We start from the raw sequence: 16440 nt of genomic DNA, 5'->3' as shown, positions 1-16440 counted from the left end.
TTAATCAATCAATTACTCTAGAAATATACCTATATAGGTATATTATACCAAAATAATACTAATTATAATATAAATTTTTTTTTGACAACAACTGCTACTAGTATCAAGTACAAGTACAAGTACAAGAATAAAATAAAAATAAAAATAAATATAATATCTGTTGAAATTCAAGTCCTATTTTAAAAGAAAAAAAAAAAAAGAAAAAAAACCCCCATTCAATCCGTTCAATTCTTTGCTTATTCACTCATTCCAGTCATTCCTGATTCTTAATATATATATATATATATATGAGCTGATGATTTTTTATAGAAAGTGAAAAAAAAAAAAGAAATTTTATATAAAAAGTTTTCTTAGAGACAAATTTATCTCATATAATAAATACCTCTTCTAAAACAATTAACTACCCCTCTATGTACCCAAACATTTTTTATTTTTAGTTAAATATTTAATTTAATTTAATCATTTCTTTTAACTATTTACATTCAGTTACATTTTGTTAATTCTAATCAACTTAACTTTCATTTACCCGATACCGCTTGCCGATCCCGCCAAAAAAAAAAAAAAAAAAAAAATTTTTTTTATTAATATCATGTGACGTGACTCTTTTTTTTTTTTTTTTTTTTTTTTTTGTTCCAACCAACAACAAAATAAATAAAAAAATAAAAAAATTTTTTTTTTTTTTTTTTTTTTGTCTGGCTGACTACCTGCCACCATCACCATCACCACCACCACCAAAAAAAAAAAAAAAAAATTCCTCCCAGCCTTTCCTTTCCTTTCCTTTCCTTTCTTCCTTTTTTTTTTTTTTTTTTTTTTTTTTTTTTTTTCAAATCACCAAATTTTTTAAAACTTCTCCCCCCCCCCCCCCTCCCTCCCATCACACCTACCCACCCTAAAATGGCTCCCCTCTCGACTGCCGCGGCCCCACGCCGTAGCATGGCAAAGGCCCTTGCAGCCCTCGCAACTGCTGCAAACCGCCCAGCCACCCGTGCAAACTCTTCAGCCTCTTCCATCTCTGCTTTAGCCTACAAGACTCTCCATCGCGGTAGCAAACAACCCCCACTTCCCACAATCGAGACTCCCAGTTGGTCTACCAATGCTGCCATCTCTTCTATTCTCTACGAGACTCCTAACGTCGCCTCTACTAACGCTGCCGCTAAACCTCACGTCCTTAACTGTCTTGTCCAAAACGAGCCCGGTGTACTCTCACGTATCTCAGGAACCCTTGCCGCCCGCGGCTTTAACATTGATTCTCTTGTCGTCTCAAACACTGAAGTCAAGGATTTGTCCCGTATGACCATTGTTCTTCAAGGTCTTGATGGTGTCATTGAGCAGGCCCGCCGACAGATTGAGGATCTTGTCCCCGTCTGGGCTGTACTCGACTATACCCATGCCCCCCTTGTTGCCCGTGAACTTCTTTTGGCCCGCGTCTCACTCCTTGGTCCTGAATACTTTGAAGAGCTTCTTCATCACCATGGCCAGATCTACAAGCGTGCTGCTCCTGGTGCTGCTTCTCCTGCTGCCCCTGGACGCAAGTTCTTCCACCCAGCAAACCTCGCACCCTCTGAGGCTCTCCGCCACAAGCATGAGCACCTCCGCAATATTACCTCCCTCGCTCACCAGTTTGGTGGCAAGGTCGCTGATATCTCTGACCGTAACTGTATTGTCGAGCTCTGCGCTAAGCCCGATCGTATTACCTCTTTCATCTCTTTGCTCCAGCCCTTTGGCATTCTCGAGCTTGCCCGCTCAGGCATGACGGCTCTTCCCCGTACTCCCCTCGACTCGGCCGGCTCGGATGAGGGTGTCAAGGACGCTGATGAGATTGTCGATGCTACTCAGCTTCCTCCTGGTTAAACAATTTACTATTATTTTACGTTGTATATACACAAAAAAAAAAAAAAACATACAAATCAAACACACAAATTAATATACTTGGAGACGTTTTTTTTTTATTTTTATTTCTTTCTTACTTTCTTTCTTTTCTATTGATATTTAAAAAAGAAATTTGAAATTTGAAATTTGAAAAAAATTAAATTAAAAAAATTAAAAAAATTAAAAAAATTTTCACTTTCATGTTACATTACAATCATTTTTTTTACCAATATATGGGGTAAAAGAATGACTTTTGAATTTACAATTTTTATAAAAAAAAAAAAAAAACATTTGAATAGACCAAACTTGATTCATTTGATATTATTATTATTATTATTATTATTATTATTATTATTATTATTATTATTATTGTATCAATAACTTACGTCCTCATAATGGTATCTCCATGAACAGGAATTTGATTCAATCCAAAGGCCCCCACAGGAGTGGTTAAATGAACGTCCACTACAGCATCAAACGTCACAGCAGCTTCTCCTCGCATCACAAATTGCGTCGCAATCCCAGACAAAGTCTTTTCGTCCACAACAGTCAACGGCACTGCCGTCAAGTCAAACTCAATCACATACTCAATTAAATCATTCTCCTCATCTTCTCCTTCTTCTCCTTCTTTTCTTCCTCCTCCAATATCCTCGGGAATCCGCCGTGGATCACTCTTCTTGGCCCATGTCGTGCTCGCTACCCATTCAGATATATTCAGTTTGGCAAACAGCACCCCGGTTTCTGTCGAAATCAAATTCGCCTGCCCGCGAATCTTATCCACTCCAAGACCAATATCTTCAGTCAAGTTCAAAATTTTCGGCGGATCAATCGTCACCGCAACATGTCCTGAAATCTTGGGTGGAACCGTAGGTCGGGCGGGCTCTCGGTCAAAAGGTGACCGTGGAGGTGGGAACTGAATCTTCATTGATGAAAACGCAATCTCCTCCACCAATTTGGTGTTGTCGCCATCATCACCCTTCTTAGGAATAGGAATAGGTACCTGCACAAACTGTAGTACCTCAGCCATCCACCAAGGCAAAGCTGCAGACTGATCACAAGATCCTTTAACAACTAAATGGGTACTTTCCCCTGCAAGATATCCCTGTAACAACTTATCAAGCACAGAATGTCCAGTCCCTGGACAAATCTCGCTAATCTTATCAGAAATAGCCTTTATCGCGGCTGCAACTTTAAGCTCCAGCGCCCGGCGCGGACTCACATCTACTGGCAAGTTGTGCACGCTTGTGATTGTCACAACATCGTGCTGGCGCTCAGGATAGTTGCAACCAGGAATCGCCAGGTCCCAGTTGATTTGCGGAACGTGAGCGGAAATCGGGGGTTTAAAGTCGGCCCGTAGCCGTGCTGCAAAGTCGAGTGATTTTGCGCCGGGGGGGTTTTGAATCTCAAGTTCGGCAAGCTTCATCTTATCAAGATCCTTAAACGCGCTATTTTTCTTTTCGTTAATAATGGCTTCAATCGTCACGGGATACGACCCAAAGGGGATAAACCACTTATGCAGGGTAATCACCGTCGTCAATCTTACAGGTATCGGGTCTCCTAAAAGCAATCGCTTAGCTATATCTGTCAGCAACCCAGGCCGGTCAAACGACGTCAGGTTGATGCCCATTGAAAGGTTAGTAATGATGCCTTCTTGAAGATAAAATTGATCAATCGGTGGAGCATGAGCAACAAATGCAAGCTTATATGGATCATTATCTTCTTCATTGTTATCTTCCTCCTGCTTCACATAAACTTGGGCTGCAGACTCCGCCACAGATATCGACCCCAAGGTACCGCCAGCCGCACGTAGCAGCCAGGCAGCAGTAGCGTCCTCGGCCCGCGTGTAATCAAAACTAACTTGGGCTCCCACATAGACTGTAATCTGAGAATCTGAGACGCCCCCCAGTGCAATTCGGGTGAGGTTGGCTGATGCAGATTTTTGTAAAGCCTGTGCAAAGCGGTCCTCAAACCCTTGAATGGACCCTGCAATTCCGCCAGTATTACCATTGCCTGCCCATGGCACTCCAGGAATAATCGATGAGCATGTTGTGATAAATACAATCAGTACAATAACAGCGCCGACAACGCCCAGCGTGCCGGCATTGGTAAGGGACTCGATACAGTGGCACAGAAGGTCCCAAAAATTGTGTGACGCATTGGGATCCTGATGGTCCTGCGACTGCGAGCCACTCTGACCAAACGCTGGAGGGAACGAATGGAGACCCGAACGAGGGGCCGGTAATGTTGATGCCGAAAGTAACGGGGTGCTTTCATCATGGGCTGGTCCTGGTATCAGGCCATCGCCCACGTGATCGGTTTCTGAAAGTTGTTTGGGCGAAACTGGTGTGGAGAGATTATTATTAACATAGGAAAACCCGTAAAGATCAGCCGTCGGTGTTTCTTCGGTGGAAGAATTTGGAGGTAAGTCTTGGATAGTTTTAGGAAGCAATGGCAGACGATCAGGAGTCTTGCCTTTGCCTCCATCTGCAGCAGAAGTATTGCTTCCGTTGGTAGATGGTCTGCTAGTCATGGTGACGAGCCTAGGGCTACTTGATAAGGAAGATGACAAGGACGCAGCACGACAATGGTGATGCGGACGAGTTTTAAAAGATCGAGGTGATGTTAAGTTCCCGGGAAGATCTGCCGGGGTAAAAACTAGGTTCGAGGTAGTGGCGGCGGCGTTTGACAGCGACAGCTTTATGGACAAAGAACCTCAGTAATATATATTTGGTTGCAGAGAAGATACAGACTGCGGCCTAGGTAAATAGCGATAAGGCTTTTATATCAATAATATGCTAATGTATTTTAGAAAGCAATGGGGAAAAAAAAATTAAATAAAGAAATAAATAAAGTAAAAAAAAAAAAAAAGATAAATAATAAAGAAGCACAACAGCTGGTTTGATGGTTGTTGAGATTGTGGTGATAATGAAAAAGGTGGTGTAGTTATGGTGGTGGTAATGGAATGGGGAAGAAAGAAAGATTTTGAGTAGAAAATAGACAAAGCCATCCCAGCCGTACATATATATATATATATATATATATATATATATATCACAGCCGTATGTTCATTCACGTGACATGAAATTTTTTTATTCTCAATTTTTTTTTTTTTTTTCAAACCTCCAAAATCAAAATCAAAATTAAAATTAAAAAAAAAAAAAAAAAAAAAATTCACTAAAAATTCCCTTCACAATCAACTAAAAACATTCATTAACAATGCTCTACCTAATCGGTCTCGGTCTCTCAGATGTCTCCGACATTACTGTCCGTGGTCTTGATACAGTCCGCAAGTGTAAGCGCGTGTACCTCGAGGCATACACTAGTATTCTTATGGCTGCCGACCAAGAGTCACTCGAAAAGTACTATGGACGTGAAGTCATTTTGGCCGACAGAGAACTTGTGGAAGGCGGATCAGATGACATTCTTGCTGGCGCACAGACAGACGACATTGCATTTTTGGTAGTTGGCGATCCACTGGGTGCTACTACTCATACTGATCTTATTCTTCGTGCACGCGAACTCAATATTCCTTACAATATCATCCACAATGCCTCGGTGATGAACGCCGTTGGTGCATGCGGTCTACAACTTTACAACTTTGGCCAAACAGTGTCGCTGGTGTTTTTCACAGACTCATGGAAACCTGAATCCTTTTATGATAAAGTTCTGGAGAACCGTCAGTTAGGACTCCACACTTTGCTGCTGCTCGACATCAAAGTCAAGGAACAAAGTATTGAAAATATGGCCCGCGGAAGACTCATTTATGAACCCCCACGATACATGTCCATTGCCACAGCAGCCCAGCAGATGCTCGAAATTGAAGAATCTCGTAAAGAAGGCGCTTACGGCCCAGAAACCCCCTGTATCGGTGTGTCACGACTTGGTGCACCAACCCAAGCTTTCCGCGCAGATACCCTGGAACAACTGGCTGAGTATGATGCTGGAGAACCCCTCCATTCGCTCATCATTTTGGGTAACCGTGTGCATGACCTTGAAACAGACTTTATTGCAGCCTTTGCACCCGACCAGGAGCGTCTACGTAAGGCCATCAAGGACGATGCCCAGAACTTTAAGAAGCCCGAGCCTCCCATCGTCAACATGTACGATGATTAAATGTATACAAGCAGTTTAGATTTTTTTTATTTTTTATTTTTTAATAGTTAATAGTAAAATTGGTAATAATCCATACTCTCTTCAGCAAGAACCTTGCTCCGGTTTGAAACGGCCCGCGCATCTTTACAATAGTCGCATGCATAATGACACCATTCGGCACTCGGTGTCTGCGGAACTTCCTTCTCAAAGTACCCGCACAAGTACAAATGCCTACACGAGTTTGTATTTTCGCAGTATTGTACAAGCCATCTCAATCCAACAGCAATAGAGCTCGGCTCTTCCTGCGTGTTTGAATATCTTTTGCGTACCACCTCCTCTTCGTCTCCTCCGCCGACACCCTTGCCACGGTTTAAAGCTAACACTCGGTCTCGATCTTCGCGTGAATAATACAGAATACACCGTGCGCCCTTGCCGTCTCTCCCAGCACGTCCCGATGCTTGGTAGTAACTTTCAACAGACCCAGGCAAGTCAGCATGAATTACAAAACGGACATCTTCCTTGTCAATGCCCATGCCAAATGCAACTGTCGCAACTACAACCTCAAACCCAGGTGTATTTGCTAGCCACTCGGAAAGTACATTGTCGCGGTGTTCTTGAGAAAGTCCGGCATGGTACGCATTGGCACCAAACCCAGCAGATTGCAAAGCTTGGGCAACCAACTCTACAGTCGACTTTTTGCGGCAGTATATGATTCCAGCACCTGAAGATTTTCGCCTTCGGAGCCACGCAAGAGCTGCGGCATCTGTACTACCTTCTTGATTCTGTAAACTGGCCTCAACACTTTCACGACGTGCCTTGTACTCTGTCAAAAACTTGACGAGATTTGGAATAATATCACGCTCGTAATTATGCGTTGTAAAGTACTTGACTTCATAGTGCAGGTTGGGTCGGTTGACCGACGTTGTAAACTTTTTGAGCCGAGGTGTGTCGAGCCCTAGCATCTCAACAATCCCTCGCTGCACCGTTTCTGATGCCGTGGCTGTGAGTGCTGTGATAGGTACTGACGGGAACTCTTCGCGCATATATCTCAACTCCTTGTACGATGGCCTAAAATCGAGCCCCCATTCGACACAGCAATGAGCCTCGTCAATCACAAACCGAGCCACTGCTCCGCGCACCGCCATTTTAGTCAACATTTTGCGAAAGGCCGGGGTGGCACAGAGTTCCGGAGACACGTAAAGCAGACGCGTCTGCGGTGCACTACTTGTCAAGTCCATGAGCACACGCTGACGGTCGGCTGTTGAGAGTTGGCCATGTAGAGCGGCTGCATGGATCTTTTCATTTCCCAAAAGACCGTCTAACTGACTCTTCATGAGGGCAATAAGCGGCGACACGACAATCGTGACTCCAAACGGAGACTTGGTTGCAACCGCTGGAAGTTGATATGTCAAAGACTTTCCATGGCCTGTAGGCAAAAGTACAAGAAGATCATAGCCTTCAAGAGCAGCACGAATTATGTCTTCTTGACAAGAGCGAAATGCAGACTTGCCAAAAACAGACTTGAGGACCGAATGGAGATACGATCCATCCACAGGTTGCATTTTAAACTTGAGTTTTGTATGTAGAAGGTAAAAAAAAAATTTTACAAAATTTACAAAATATTATCCTTTTAAAACAACGGTTGTAGCGCAACTTTGAGCATTAATACACCCTCACCCTAACTGAATAAGATTCTTGGTGCAAAACTTCCTATATGTTGAGCGTTGTTCTGGAAGACAAAGAAGTCATTTAAAAATGATCATCTGGCAACAAAAAGTAGTTTAAGCCTACCATTTGTCGTGGCATAGTCTCCGTTTTTTGATCTAAGGAGAAAAAAAAGAAGAAAAGAAATGGAAAAGGTGGCGGCTTTGCACGCTTTTTATACTTTTCCTGTAAATTTTTCAGGGTTGAGGGTTACCATCGATCTTCGCCCTCTCCTCCCCCTAAGCCCTAGGCCGTTATGTTGCGGGTCAAGTTCTTAGGGCTGCTGTCTAACTGGGCCCTTCACAACCACCTTCAAGCCATTTATTCACGTTACGGAACTTCTCTTCAATAATACAAAAAAAAAAAAAATGGTCCTCAGAGCTTTTGTTACTCGACCCGTCTTGGGCCCTACTTCCACGCTATGGACCTCCCAGGCCATGGCTTTGCGAGCCATTTCTTCCAAGGCTGTTACCAAGCGTGTGGCCGCTTCACCATTGACCCGGCCCATTGGCGACGAAAAGGTTCCGCTGGCGACCGACAATTCTGGTGTTGATACGCGTACTCGTGCCCAAAAGAAGGCCGACTTTACCAATTACGAACGTCATTTGGCTCGCCGTCGAGAACTGTAAGTCTTTCATATATGGATTAATTTCTTTTTTTTTTTATTTTTTATTTTTTATTTTTGCTAACTTGGACTAGAACTGAAGAAATCTCAAAGTCTCAGTTTGCAGACATTTATAGCTTTCGTAATACCTTTGGCAAAGCATGGATCGCCCCCAAGGCCTACTTCCGCAGCGACAAAGCCCTCTACATGCCTAACTTTTGTGGCCGCACGTTAACCAATCCTGACCAGAAGGGCACCACGGCTACCTTGGCTGGCAAGCTTAGCATTGTGCGTATCTTCACTGCTGTCACTGGTGAGCGTCAGGCTGACTCATACTTCTACGTCCCTAGCGGCACACCGGAGACTCACGACTCCCTCCACGCCGCTGTAGTATCAGTACCCGAAGATGGCTTCCAGGTTGTCGACATTAACATTCCCGAAAACTTTGCAAAAGAGCTTATTGTCAAACTCTTTATTGGCAAAATAAAAGGCCAGTTCCAAGACCCGGACCGTGCAAACAGATACTTTATTGCAAATAGAAAGGGCGTCTCAAAGGAACTTAAGGCAGCTATTCATCTTGAAAATAAATACGCTGGATACGTATATGTTGTTGATAAGGACTGCAAAATCCGCTGGGCTGCTTGTGGACATGCCCTCGACGAGGAACGCGACTCCATGTGGCGGGTCATTGCCAGCCTGAAAAAAGAGCAGACCACTTCTTCTACCGTGTAAATAATAATAATAATAATAATAATAATAATAATAATAATAATAATAATAATAATGATGATGAATAAATACAAATAGCTTTTAAAAGGGGTTTTTTTTATTTTTTATAGATTTTTTTTTAAATTTTAAAATATTTTAGATTTTTTTTTTGGTTTGAGTCTGACTTTTTTTGTTTTTTTTTTTTTTTGGAATTGGATTTTTCACTTTTTTTATTTTTTTTTTCAAACCACGTTTTTAATGGTCGTTTTGATTGTTGTTTTGACGGTGCCGGTTATGGCCATGTCCATGTCCATTATTGGGACCAGGACTCCGCAAGTACTGGTGTTGTTGCTGAGGCGAAAAATATGCTCCGTTTCCAGCTCCTGAAGCTGCTCCACCATTCGAATTACTAGCTCCATTGTTTCCTGAAAACTGACCCTGGGGAGCTGGTGCAACATGCGGACCCCGTGGGGATTGATGGTGGTGGTGCCCTGGAGGTCCCTGAGGATGATGGTGATAATCTTGGAATCCGCCCATATATGCAGCTCCAGCTTGATGATGATGGCCTCCCATCATGTTGGGGATCGGGAACGGTTGCGGTGGCCGACCATAAAACTGTGGCCCGGGACCGCCGGCGCTATACTGAGGGGCCCCAGGGTATTGCGGGTACCCCATAAATCCCACCTGTGAGTAATTTGGTGGTGATGAAGGCATCATGGCCCGTGGATCTTGAAGAACAGGAATCATACCGGGACCCCCGAGATTAGGAGGAAGGGTTCCACCAGGGAGAACTGGGGAACGACCGTAAGCAAACGGAGCTCCGGCAATACCGCCCATGCCTCCAAAACCAGCAATTCCACCCATGGCAGCCAATCCTCCAACCGGAATGCCTCCAACTGGAACCAAGCCGGGTCCACCAAGAGCAGCAGAACCATTTTGACCAGCAGTCAAAGCCTCTTGCGATGGAACCAAATCGGTGTAAGAACGCTCAACTGCGACTGACCAAGTGGGCAAAGTAACAAAAGACTTTTCAATCACAAGTGGAGCAGAGTTCTCCTTTTCATTGATATGCTCATCGTAGATTCGCACGAACAAATTGAACTTGTTTCCAAGCGGTTTAGCATTAGGTGTCTTGTTTCCAAAGAATGGGTTGCTATTGTTGCGTGAACGTTGGTGGTGGTTATTACTGTTATTGTGACTTGCGGGGGAAGGATGGTTGACAAAAGGTGAAGAGTGGGTGGAAGTGCTAGCATGGTTTGTGCCTGGAGATGAGCTGAATGACGGCGTGAATGAGTGGGCGGCAGGGTTAGGCCGGAATTCGGGGGCCTTAAAGTTAAGGTTGAGTTTAGGCGCCGGAGCAGCGGGAGAAGGTTTGACGTGTTTTGGCGGAGAAGCTGGAGCTCGCTGTTGCTGCTGTTTAGCAGTAGCAGCAGGAGCGGAAGGTGTAGGCTTCAAAGTAGGTGCAAGTGGCGAAGGAACCTCAGGAACCTGTTTCTTTGCGTGCGCTTCGTCAATGGCAGCAGTGAGGGTTTCTGGTTTGGTCTCGTGCTTGGTCTCAGGCTTGGTCTCAGGCTTGGTCTCGGGCTTGGTCTCAGGCTTCTTTTCAGTATGCTTCTTGCCAAGGATCGGAGCAAGATCGACGGGCACTGGGGTATTAATCTTGTAATTTTCAGAAAAAGTCTTAAACTCATTAATGCGATCAGACTTTTCCTTGTACTGCAAGTACTGCTTCTTTTGCTGAACCTTTTCGACCTCAGTGTCTACAAACTGCTTAAAGTTACCAGCCAGATCCTTGGTTACATCACCAACATTGCTTGGGGCTGTAGGTTTTTCCTTGTCAAGAATTTTGCGAGAAGAAGCTGAAAGAGCAACGCTGGGTGGAAGAGGCGTTTTGTTTGAAGGTGTAGCAGGACCAGACTTGGGTTCAGTTTTAGCAGGGGCGGGGGCAGGAGATGGAGTAGAAGTAGAAGTAGAAGCAGGAGCAGGAGCAGGAGCAGGAGCAGGAGCAGGAGCAGGAGCAGGAGCAGGAGCAGGAGCAGGAGCAGGAGCAGGAGCAGGAGCAGGAGCAGGAGCAGGAGCAGGAGCAAGGGCCGGAGCAGGAGTGCCAGTACCAGATCCAGCAGGTGAAGCATTTGCATCAGAGGAGCCGAAAAGAGCAGAAATGGGCGTGCTAGTACCACCAGAGTGCGAAATGGGTGTGTGAAGGTGATGATCAAGAGCCGGCGGTTTGGCTGGAGAAGTAGTAGTGGTAGTAGCTGGAGTCTTACCGGCAAGCTGACTTGTAACAATGGCTGGGTCATAAGGAATATTTGCAGCCTTTTGCTTGCGATATTGGGGAGGTGTGTACTTGCTATTGTTTCCCTTGGCCTGTGGAACAAACGTTTGTTGTTGTTGTTGGCGTTGAACACCAGAATACTTGTCCTCCTCATCCATGCCACTATCGTCAACGGTAAGGCCACGCTCCTCAGCAATGTGAATGTTTCCACCGTAGGAAGAACTTTCAATTTCGCTTGCAATTTGGGCAGCTCTGCGTTCTCGCTCCTTAAAGTCAGGGGCGTCTCTGTTGATGGCTGTAGTGTAATAATGCTCATTGTAGGTTGACTGGACACCAAATTTCTTTTCATTGGCAGCAAACTGATCCCAAGGTTGTTGGTTTGAAGAATCGTCTTCTAAAGCCAAGCTAACAGAGGTAGAAGGATCATCGTCTTCCCAACGTTGAAGATCGCGTTCCTTGAGAGTTTTTTCAGCGCCGGAAATGTCAGTATCGGTTTTGAACTTGGATCCGGCTGCAGATCCTTGCCCCCCATTGGTTGGACGCTCGACTGACAAGTCTGGGCTTTCAATTTCAATGTCGACAAGGTCCTTAGGCAAAAAGGCTAGTTTTTCAACATCGGCCAGCTGCAAAGCATCGTCAACGTCTTCATCACCAGGGGCAGCTGAGTACTTTTCGGGGAAGGCAAGAACAATGCCGATCTCAGCATCGGCAGAAGCTGCAATGAGAATACCGCGATAGCGCGCACCCGAGGCGACTGTGGCAATGACGTGAAGTCCGATGGACTTGGCGAGAAGATATACAACGCGGTCGTGCATGTGACGCTGAGCATCAAGCTCAGCCTGAGGAGAGGGTGCGTGCTGCTGGTTTTGCTGATTAGACTTGGGGGTTGGTGTTGTCGAGACTGATGGAGGAGCTGACAAAGAGGCAGAAGGTCTACCTGATAGCGAGGCAATGCCAGTAACTGAAGCATTGATGGAGTTTACACCCCAAGCGTTTCTGGTTGGGGGGCTTGCAACGGTATGGACATTGGCATTGTGTCGTGGAGCGTTGCTGTTGTTGTTGTTAGTATTATTGTTATTGCTGAACCGACGGTTATTGCTGTAAGAGGTTCCGTTGTTGGTATTGTTGGTGTTGTTATTGTTATTATTATTGTTGTTGTTGTTGGCCCTGTTGTAATTGTTCACACCTCTAGGTCGATTTGAATTCATTTTTTGAAAAAGAAGACGCTGGAGAATTTATGGATCTGAGAAGTTAGCTTTCATCAAATCATAAAAAAAAAAAAAAAAAAAAAAAAAAACTTACCAGGCCATTCGGTAATTGAGAATGGGAAAGGGTGGTGATTGATAAAATGTTTCAGAATGCAAAGAGAAATTTTTATATAAGATAAAAATGCCCACAATTAAATACTAAAGGGTTGGCGTGTACTATTTTAGGATGTATATATATTTAGATGAAATAGATATATACGGGTACACACAGAGAGAAGAAAGATTCCTATAAGAGCACAGAGCGGGCAGAGCTACTGAACGTCAAGAAGACTGGCAGGAAACAAAAGGGAGGGGAGGGAGAGTTGTGTGGCGTTGTGAAACGCTTTAGGGGTGGGTGGGATTGATGGTTTGGAAGGGTTGGCAAGTGTGATGATTTGGTGGTGGTGGTGATGACGGGAATGGAGGTTTTGTTTATTTGATGGTGGTGGTGCCATTTGCGCCAGGGGATTTTTCAAGCCAGCACAGCACAGGGCTGTTACAAATCCGCTGCTGGTAGTAGTATGCACGGCTGTTATTGTAACAACCTATTGTAGCAGATCAAAAGGGTCTTTTCATAACTATTATATATAAGCTTAATCATTCATCCGGGTCTTGACCCGAGTCCCGCTGCAGCATCGCCAGCTCTGAGTGGCACAAAGTCACCTCATTAAGTAATGAAGCCACAGAAGAGGCATTTTGGGAAATTTCCCCTAAGTTTTGTTCCAAACGGGCCAGCATTTCTGCCATCTCCTTATCTTCTTCGCCATCGTCACTGCTGTCCTCACCACTCATACCATAACCTCGACGCAATTCTTCGCGGATCCGGTCTAGCTGAGTATGTGTCATTCCACGATCTTGAAACACCCGCAGCTCGTCATCTTCGTCGTCGAGTCCAATAGCTCCATCTTCTTCGTCGGAATCCACAAATGACACTTCTTCATCCGAGTCACGCTCGTCATCATCATCGCTCGATCCTACAATGTTGAGCCCATCCACAGAATCGTCCACCACCAAAGCCCCGCCCAAAAGGTCCACGTAGTGTGCCGCCGGTCCACCCCCACCATTGTCATCTATATCCCCTCTAACCTCAATTCCTTCCAGAAAATTCACCCCTCCACGGCTTGCCGCTGATGTTGTCATTTGTTTGCGCACCAGCGCTCGTCGTGCACGTATCTGACTCCGTGAGTTGGATACAAGCTCACGCAAATATGCTTCGTCGCGTGCAAGCTCAGCTTCTTCCTGCGCAATCTCTGCTTCTAGATCAGCAACCTGTTTGTCCATTGCCGCCGCAGCAGCCTCCAGTTGCTCGTTTTGGCGCGCCAGCGCGTCCAACGAGTAGTGGGTATCACGCGTTGAAGGGGGTACAGGTAATCTTCGCAATTCTTTAGTCATTTGTTTCACAAGCTCTGCCTGAGCTTCTTGAAAGTCCGCAATCTGCGCATCTTCTTCAGCCTGCTGCTTTTTTGACAACTTTTTAGATGAATTTTGAGCTTGTAAATCTGATAAACACGCTATTGCTTCGCTTTCAAAAATAGATAAAATTTGAGATAATCCGTACGCTGAAACTATGGGCCACTTCATATTGTGTTCGCGTACTGGAACTCGTGTCTTAACAGCCTTAAGGGTTCCCCGAGGAATTTCTTTGGGTGTTTTCTTTGGGCGTTTTTTTTTGGGTTCTGATTTGTTAACTTCTTCTATTGAAGAGTCACTGTTATCGGCATCTTCTGCTTTTTCGTTACCACCTTTTTTTAGATCCTCAGTATTTTCAGGTTCTTCAATTTCTTCAGCATCGCTCATCACTCGTTTGCGCGTCACGTTCTTGCCTTTATCAAACCGTATGGGCTTTCGCACCGGCTTTTCTTCCACATACTCGTCCTGGCTATCTTCAAACTCGTCTTCAAACTCACTTGAATGTCCGCTGGTATCTGACATGTGTAAGTATTATGAGCTGTGTATAGTGGGTTGTGTGTGTGCAGCTGTTGTTGTTGCTGTATAGTTGGTTGCAGCCAAAAAAAAAAAAAATTAAAATAAATTAATTTAAAATTTAAAATTTAAAAATTTAAATTTCGCCTTTAAGACCGGCTGAGATCTGAAATTTTCTGTTCTTCCCACGTCCTTCTTCACAAACCCTTTCAACAATCCCTCATCATGTCTGAGAAACGTATTATAGTCCCTCCGTATGTATTGTTTTTCAATCTTTTTTAATTCTTTTTTCTGACTCTGTTTAGTGCCGTCGTCCGAAAACTGGCTATCTACACAGCGGCCATGGTCATTGCCCCCGTGGCCTCCTTCTTTATCGTCCAGAAAGTATTTAGTAAGTACTAAAACAATCATTTGTTCAATAATCACTATGCTAACTCTTTTTAAGACGCCAGTGCAATTGTCTCTGGGGGGTTTGCTGCCCTGGTAGCCAACATTGTGCTTATTGGCTACGTGGTTGAGGCCTACTCGGAGGACCTCCCACCTGAAGAGCCCGAAGCTGAAGAAAAGAAGGAAAAGTAAAATCCATTAAAACTGTTCATTAAATATATATATCTATTCCTATATCATCATTTAATACACCCACGGAATAAACTTGTAAGGCACCCGGCGCTTGTACTCGACCCAAGTTTCACCATACTTCTCAGCACATTTGGCCTCGTCGCGTTCATTGCGGTGGATGAGCAACCCTGCAAAGAAAAACACAAAGTAGTAGGGCAGAATGCTGCCAAACCCGGTGGGTAGGCAGTACGCCCAGGCCACCAGCCAGTCACCAAAGTAGTTGATGTGTCGTGCTGTGCCCCACCAGCCAGACACAAGCAGCTTGCTGCCAGTCTTGCTGGTAATGTACTTGAGGTGAGCTTTGGATGGATCGTTGTTGCGGAACGCGTTCTTTTCATTGTTGGACAGTCGGAAAATTAAAAGACCAACGGTGAAGACAGACAAGCACCCCAATACTCCCCAAAAGCCCAAGTGCACAGGGTGGTCGGCAAGATACCGCGCTTGCAGAGAGTAAGAGAAGGGGACAAGCGTCAAGTCACCAAAAAACAGCATGAACCCAAAACCATCGGTGGTGGTGTCAATCATGTTGATAAGGCCTTGTTCGTAAAAGGTGCCCTCGATAACGTAGTATGATTCAAAGAGCACTACCAGCCACATAGAATCTGAAACCGAACCGTATTTAAGCCACTGGTGGTGCATCATCGCCAAGTTGATAATGACCCATAGCAAAAGACCGGGTCGCATTTCGTTGAACAGCTTCAAATCAAAATCGCTAATCCGGGGGTTGAGTTCACGACCAATGAACCAGTCAAAAATTGGGTTCCCCGTGTTTCCTCCCAGAGCCAAAATAGGCTCTTCGCGGTACAAGTACAAAGGAGCAAGATAAAGGACAGTTGAGCCCACAAAAGCCACCAACAACGATGCATTCATAAGTTCTGTCAAATGCTCATAAACATACACAAGCTCTGGAAGAGCACCACGGGTGGTCACTGCACGCGCAGCCAGCAGCGAGAACAAAATGACCATGACCAGTTTGCCGTTGAACACGTACTTCAAACGAGTTTTACCGTCACGCAGAAGCGTGCCCTCTACAGTTTCGCCAGGAACAATGCGGTCCAAAATTGCCAAAGCCGACCACCATATAGCATAAACACCAAGAGCGTGCCATGAAAAAAGTGCCCGCGAGGCGAGCTGCGCGCGATAGGGCTCAAAAGAGGTCCATGACACGGGGCATCCTAAGTCGTTGCACGTGAAGCAAAAGATGTTAAACAGAAGTGGCAGGCCAATTGAGATTGCGAGGGCACCTGGCCATCCGTTAAAGTCAGGCTCGGTCGTCAAGGGGTTCAGTTTTCGGTTAGGTTTTGGCATTTCTTGTTTGTTGGAGAATAAAGATGTTTAGGTGAAAAAACGTTGCTGTTTACTAAAATCCTCCTGCACAATGAAAAATTTAAACCCACCTC

General features: G+C 44.9%; 9 protein-coding genes across 9 annotated transcripts; 4 read left to right on the top strand and 5 right to left on the bottom strand.

The window, feature by feature from the left end:
- Nucleotides 1-894: 894 nt before the first annotated feature.
- Nucleotides 895-1851, top strand: SAPINGB_P002688 (uncharacterized protein; the record flags this gene model as incomplete). The annotated part of the gene is made up of 1 exon (XM_031997406.1): nucleotides 895-1851. One exon carries the CDS (start codon nucleotides 895-897, stop codon nucleotides 1849-1851), a length of 957 nt encoding a protein of 318 aa, XP_031853297.1.
- A 400-nt stretch (nucleotides 1852-2251) lies between these two features.
- Nucleotides 2252-4399, bottom strand: SAPINGB_P002687 (uncharacterized protein; the record flags this gene model as incomplete). Its single annotated transcript, XM_031997405.1, has 1 exon — nucleotides 2252-4399. One exon carries the CDS (start codon nucleotides 4397-4399, stop codon nucleotides 2252-2254), a length of 2148 nt encoding a protein of 715 aa, XP_031853296.1.
- A 686-nt stretch (nucleotides 4400-5085) lies between these two features.
- Nucleotides 5086-5982, top strand: SAPINGB_P002686 (uncharacterized protein; the record flags this gene model as incomplete). The annotated part of the gene is made up of 1 exon (XM_031997404.1): nucleotides 5086-5982. One exon carries the CDS (start codon nucleotides 5086-5088, stop codon nucleotides 5980-5982), a length of 897 nt encoding a protein of 298 aa, XP_031853295.1.
- A 47-nt stretch (nucleotides 5983-6029) lies between these two features.
- SAPINGB_P002685 (uncharacterized protein) lies at nucleotides 6030-7523 on the bottom strand (the record flags this gene model as incomplete). Its single annotated transcript, XM_031997403.1, has 1 exon — nucleotides 6030-7523. One exon carries the CDS (start codon nucleotides 7521-7523, stop codon nucleotides 6030-6032), a length of 1494 nt encoding a protein of 497 aa, XP_031853294.1.
- Nucleotides 7524-8033: 510 nt separating this feature from the next.
- Nucleotides 8034-9001, top strand: SAPINGB_P002684 (uncharacterized protein; the record flags this gene model as incomplete). Its single annotated transcript, XM_031997402.1, has 2 exons — nucleotides 8034-8290; nucleotides 8365-9001. The coding sequence occupies 2 exons, from the start codon at nucleotides 8034-8036 to the stop codon at nucleotides 8999-9001; spliced, it is 894 nt and encodes a 297-aa protein (XP_031853293.1).
- Nucleotides 9002-9232: 231 nt separating this feature from the next.
- Nucleotides 9233-12460, bottom strand: SAPINGB_P002683 (uncharacterized protein; the record flags this gene model as incomplete). Its single annotated transcript, XM_031997401.1, has 1 exon — nucleotides 9233-12460. The coding sequence occupies one exon, from the start codon at nucleotides 12458-12460 to the stop codon at nucleotides 9233-9235; it is 3228 nt and encodes a 1075-aa protein (XP_031853292.1).
- Nucleotides 12461-13096: 636 nt separating this feature from the next.
- On the bottom strand, nucleotides 13097-14431 carry SAPINGB_P002682 (uncharacterized protein; the record flags this gene model as incomplete). The annotated part of the gene is made up of 1 exon (XM_031997400.1): nucleotides 13097-14431. One exon carries the CDS (start codon nucleotides 14429-14431, stop codon nucleotides 13097-13099), a length of 1335 nt encoding a protein of 444 aa, XP_031853291.1.
- Nucleotides 14432-14647: 216 nt separating this feature from the next.
- SAPINGB_P002681 (uncharacterized protein) lies at nucleotides 14648-15001 on the top strand (the record flags this gene model as incomplete). Its single annotated transcript, XM_031997399.1, has 3 exons — nucleotides 14648-14676; nucleotides 14728-14813; nucleotides 14868-15001. 3 exons carry the CDS (start codon nucleotides 14648-14650, stop codon nucleotides 14999-15001), a joined length of 249 nt encoding a protein of 82 aa, XP_031853290.1.
- A 51-nt stretch (nucleotides 15002-15052) lies between these two features.
- SAPINGB_P002680 (uncharacterized protein) lies at nucleotides 15053-16348 on the bottom strand (the record flags this gene model as incomplete). Its single annotated transcript, XM_031997398.1, has 1 exon — nucleotides 15053-16348. The coding sequence occupies one exon, from the start codon at nucleotides 16346-16348 to the stop codon at nucleotides 15053-15055; it is 1296 nt and encodes a 431-aa protein (XP_031853289.1).
- Nucleotides 16349-16440: the final 92 nt, after the last annotated feature.

This window comes from Magnusiomyces paraingens, assembly GCF_902498895.1.
Source record: "Magnusiomyces paraingens strain CBS 517.90 genome assembly, contig: contig2, whole genome shotgun sequence".
NCBI lineage: Eukaryota > Fungi > Ascomycota > Dipodascomycetes > Dipodascales > Dipodascaceae > Magnusiomyces > Magnusiomyces paraingens.
This window is presented reverse-complemented; position numbering and strand designations above follow the sequence as displayed.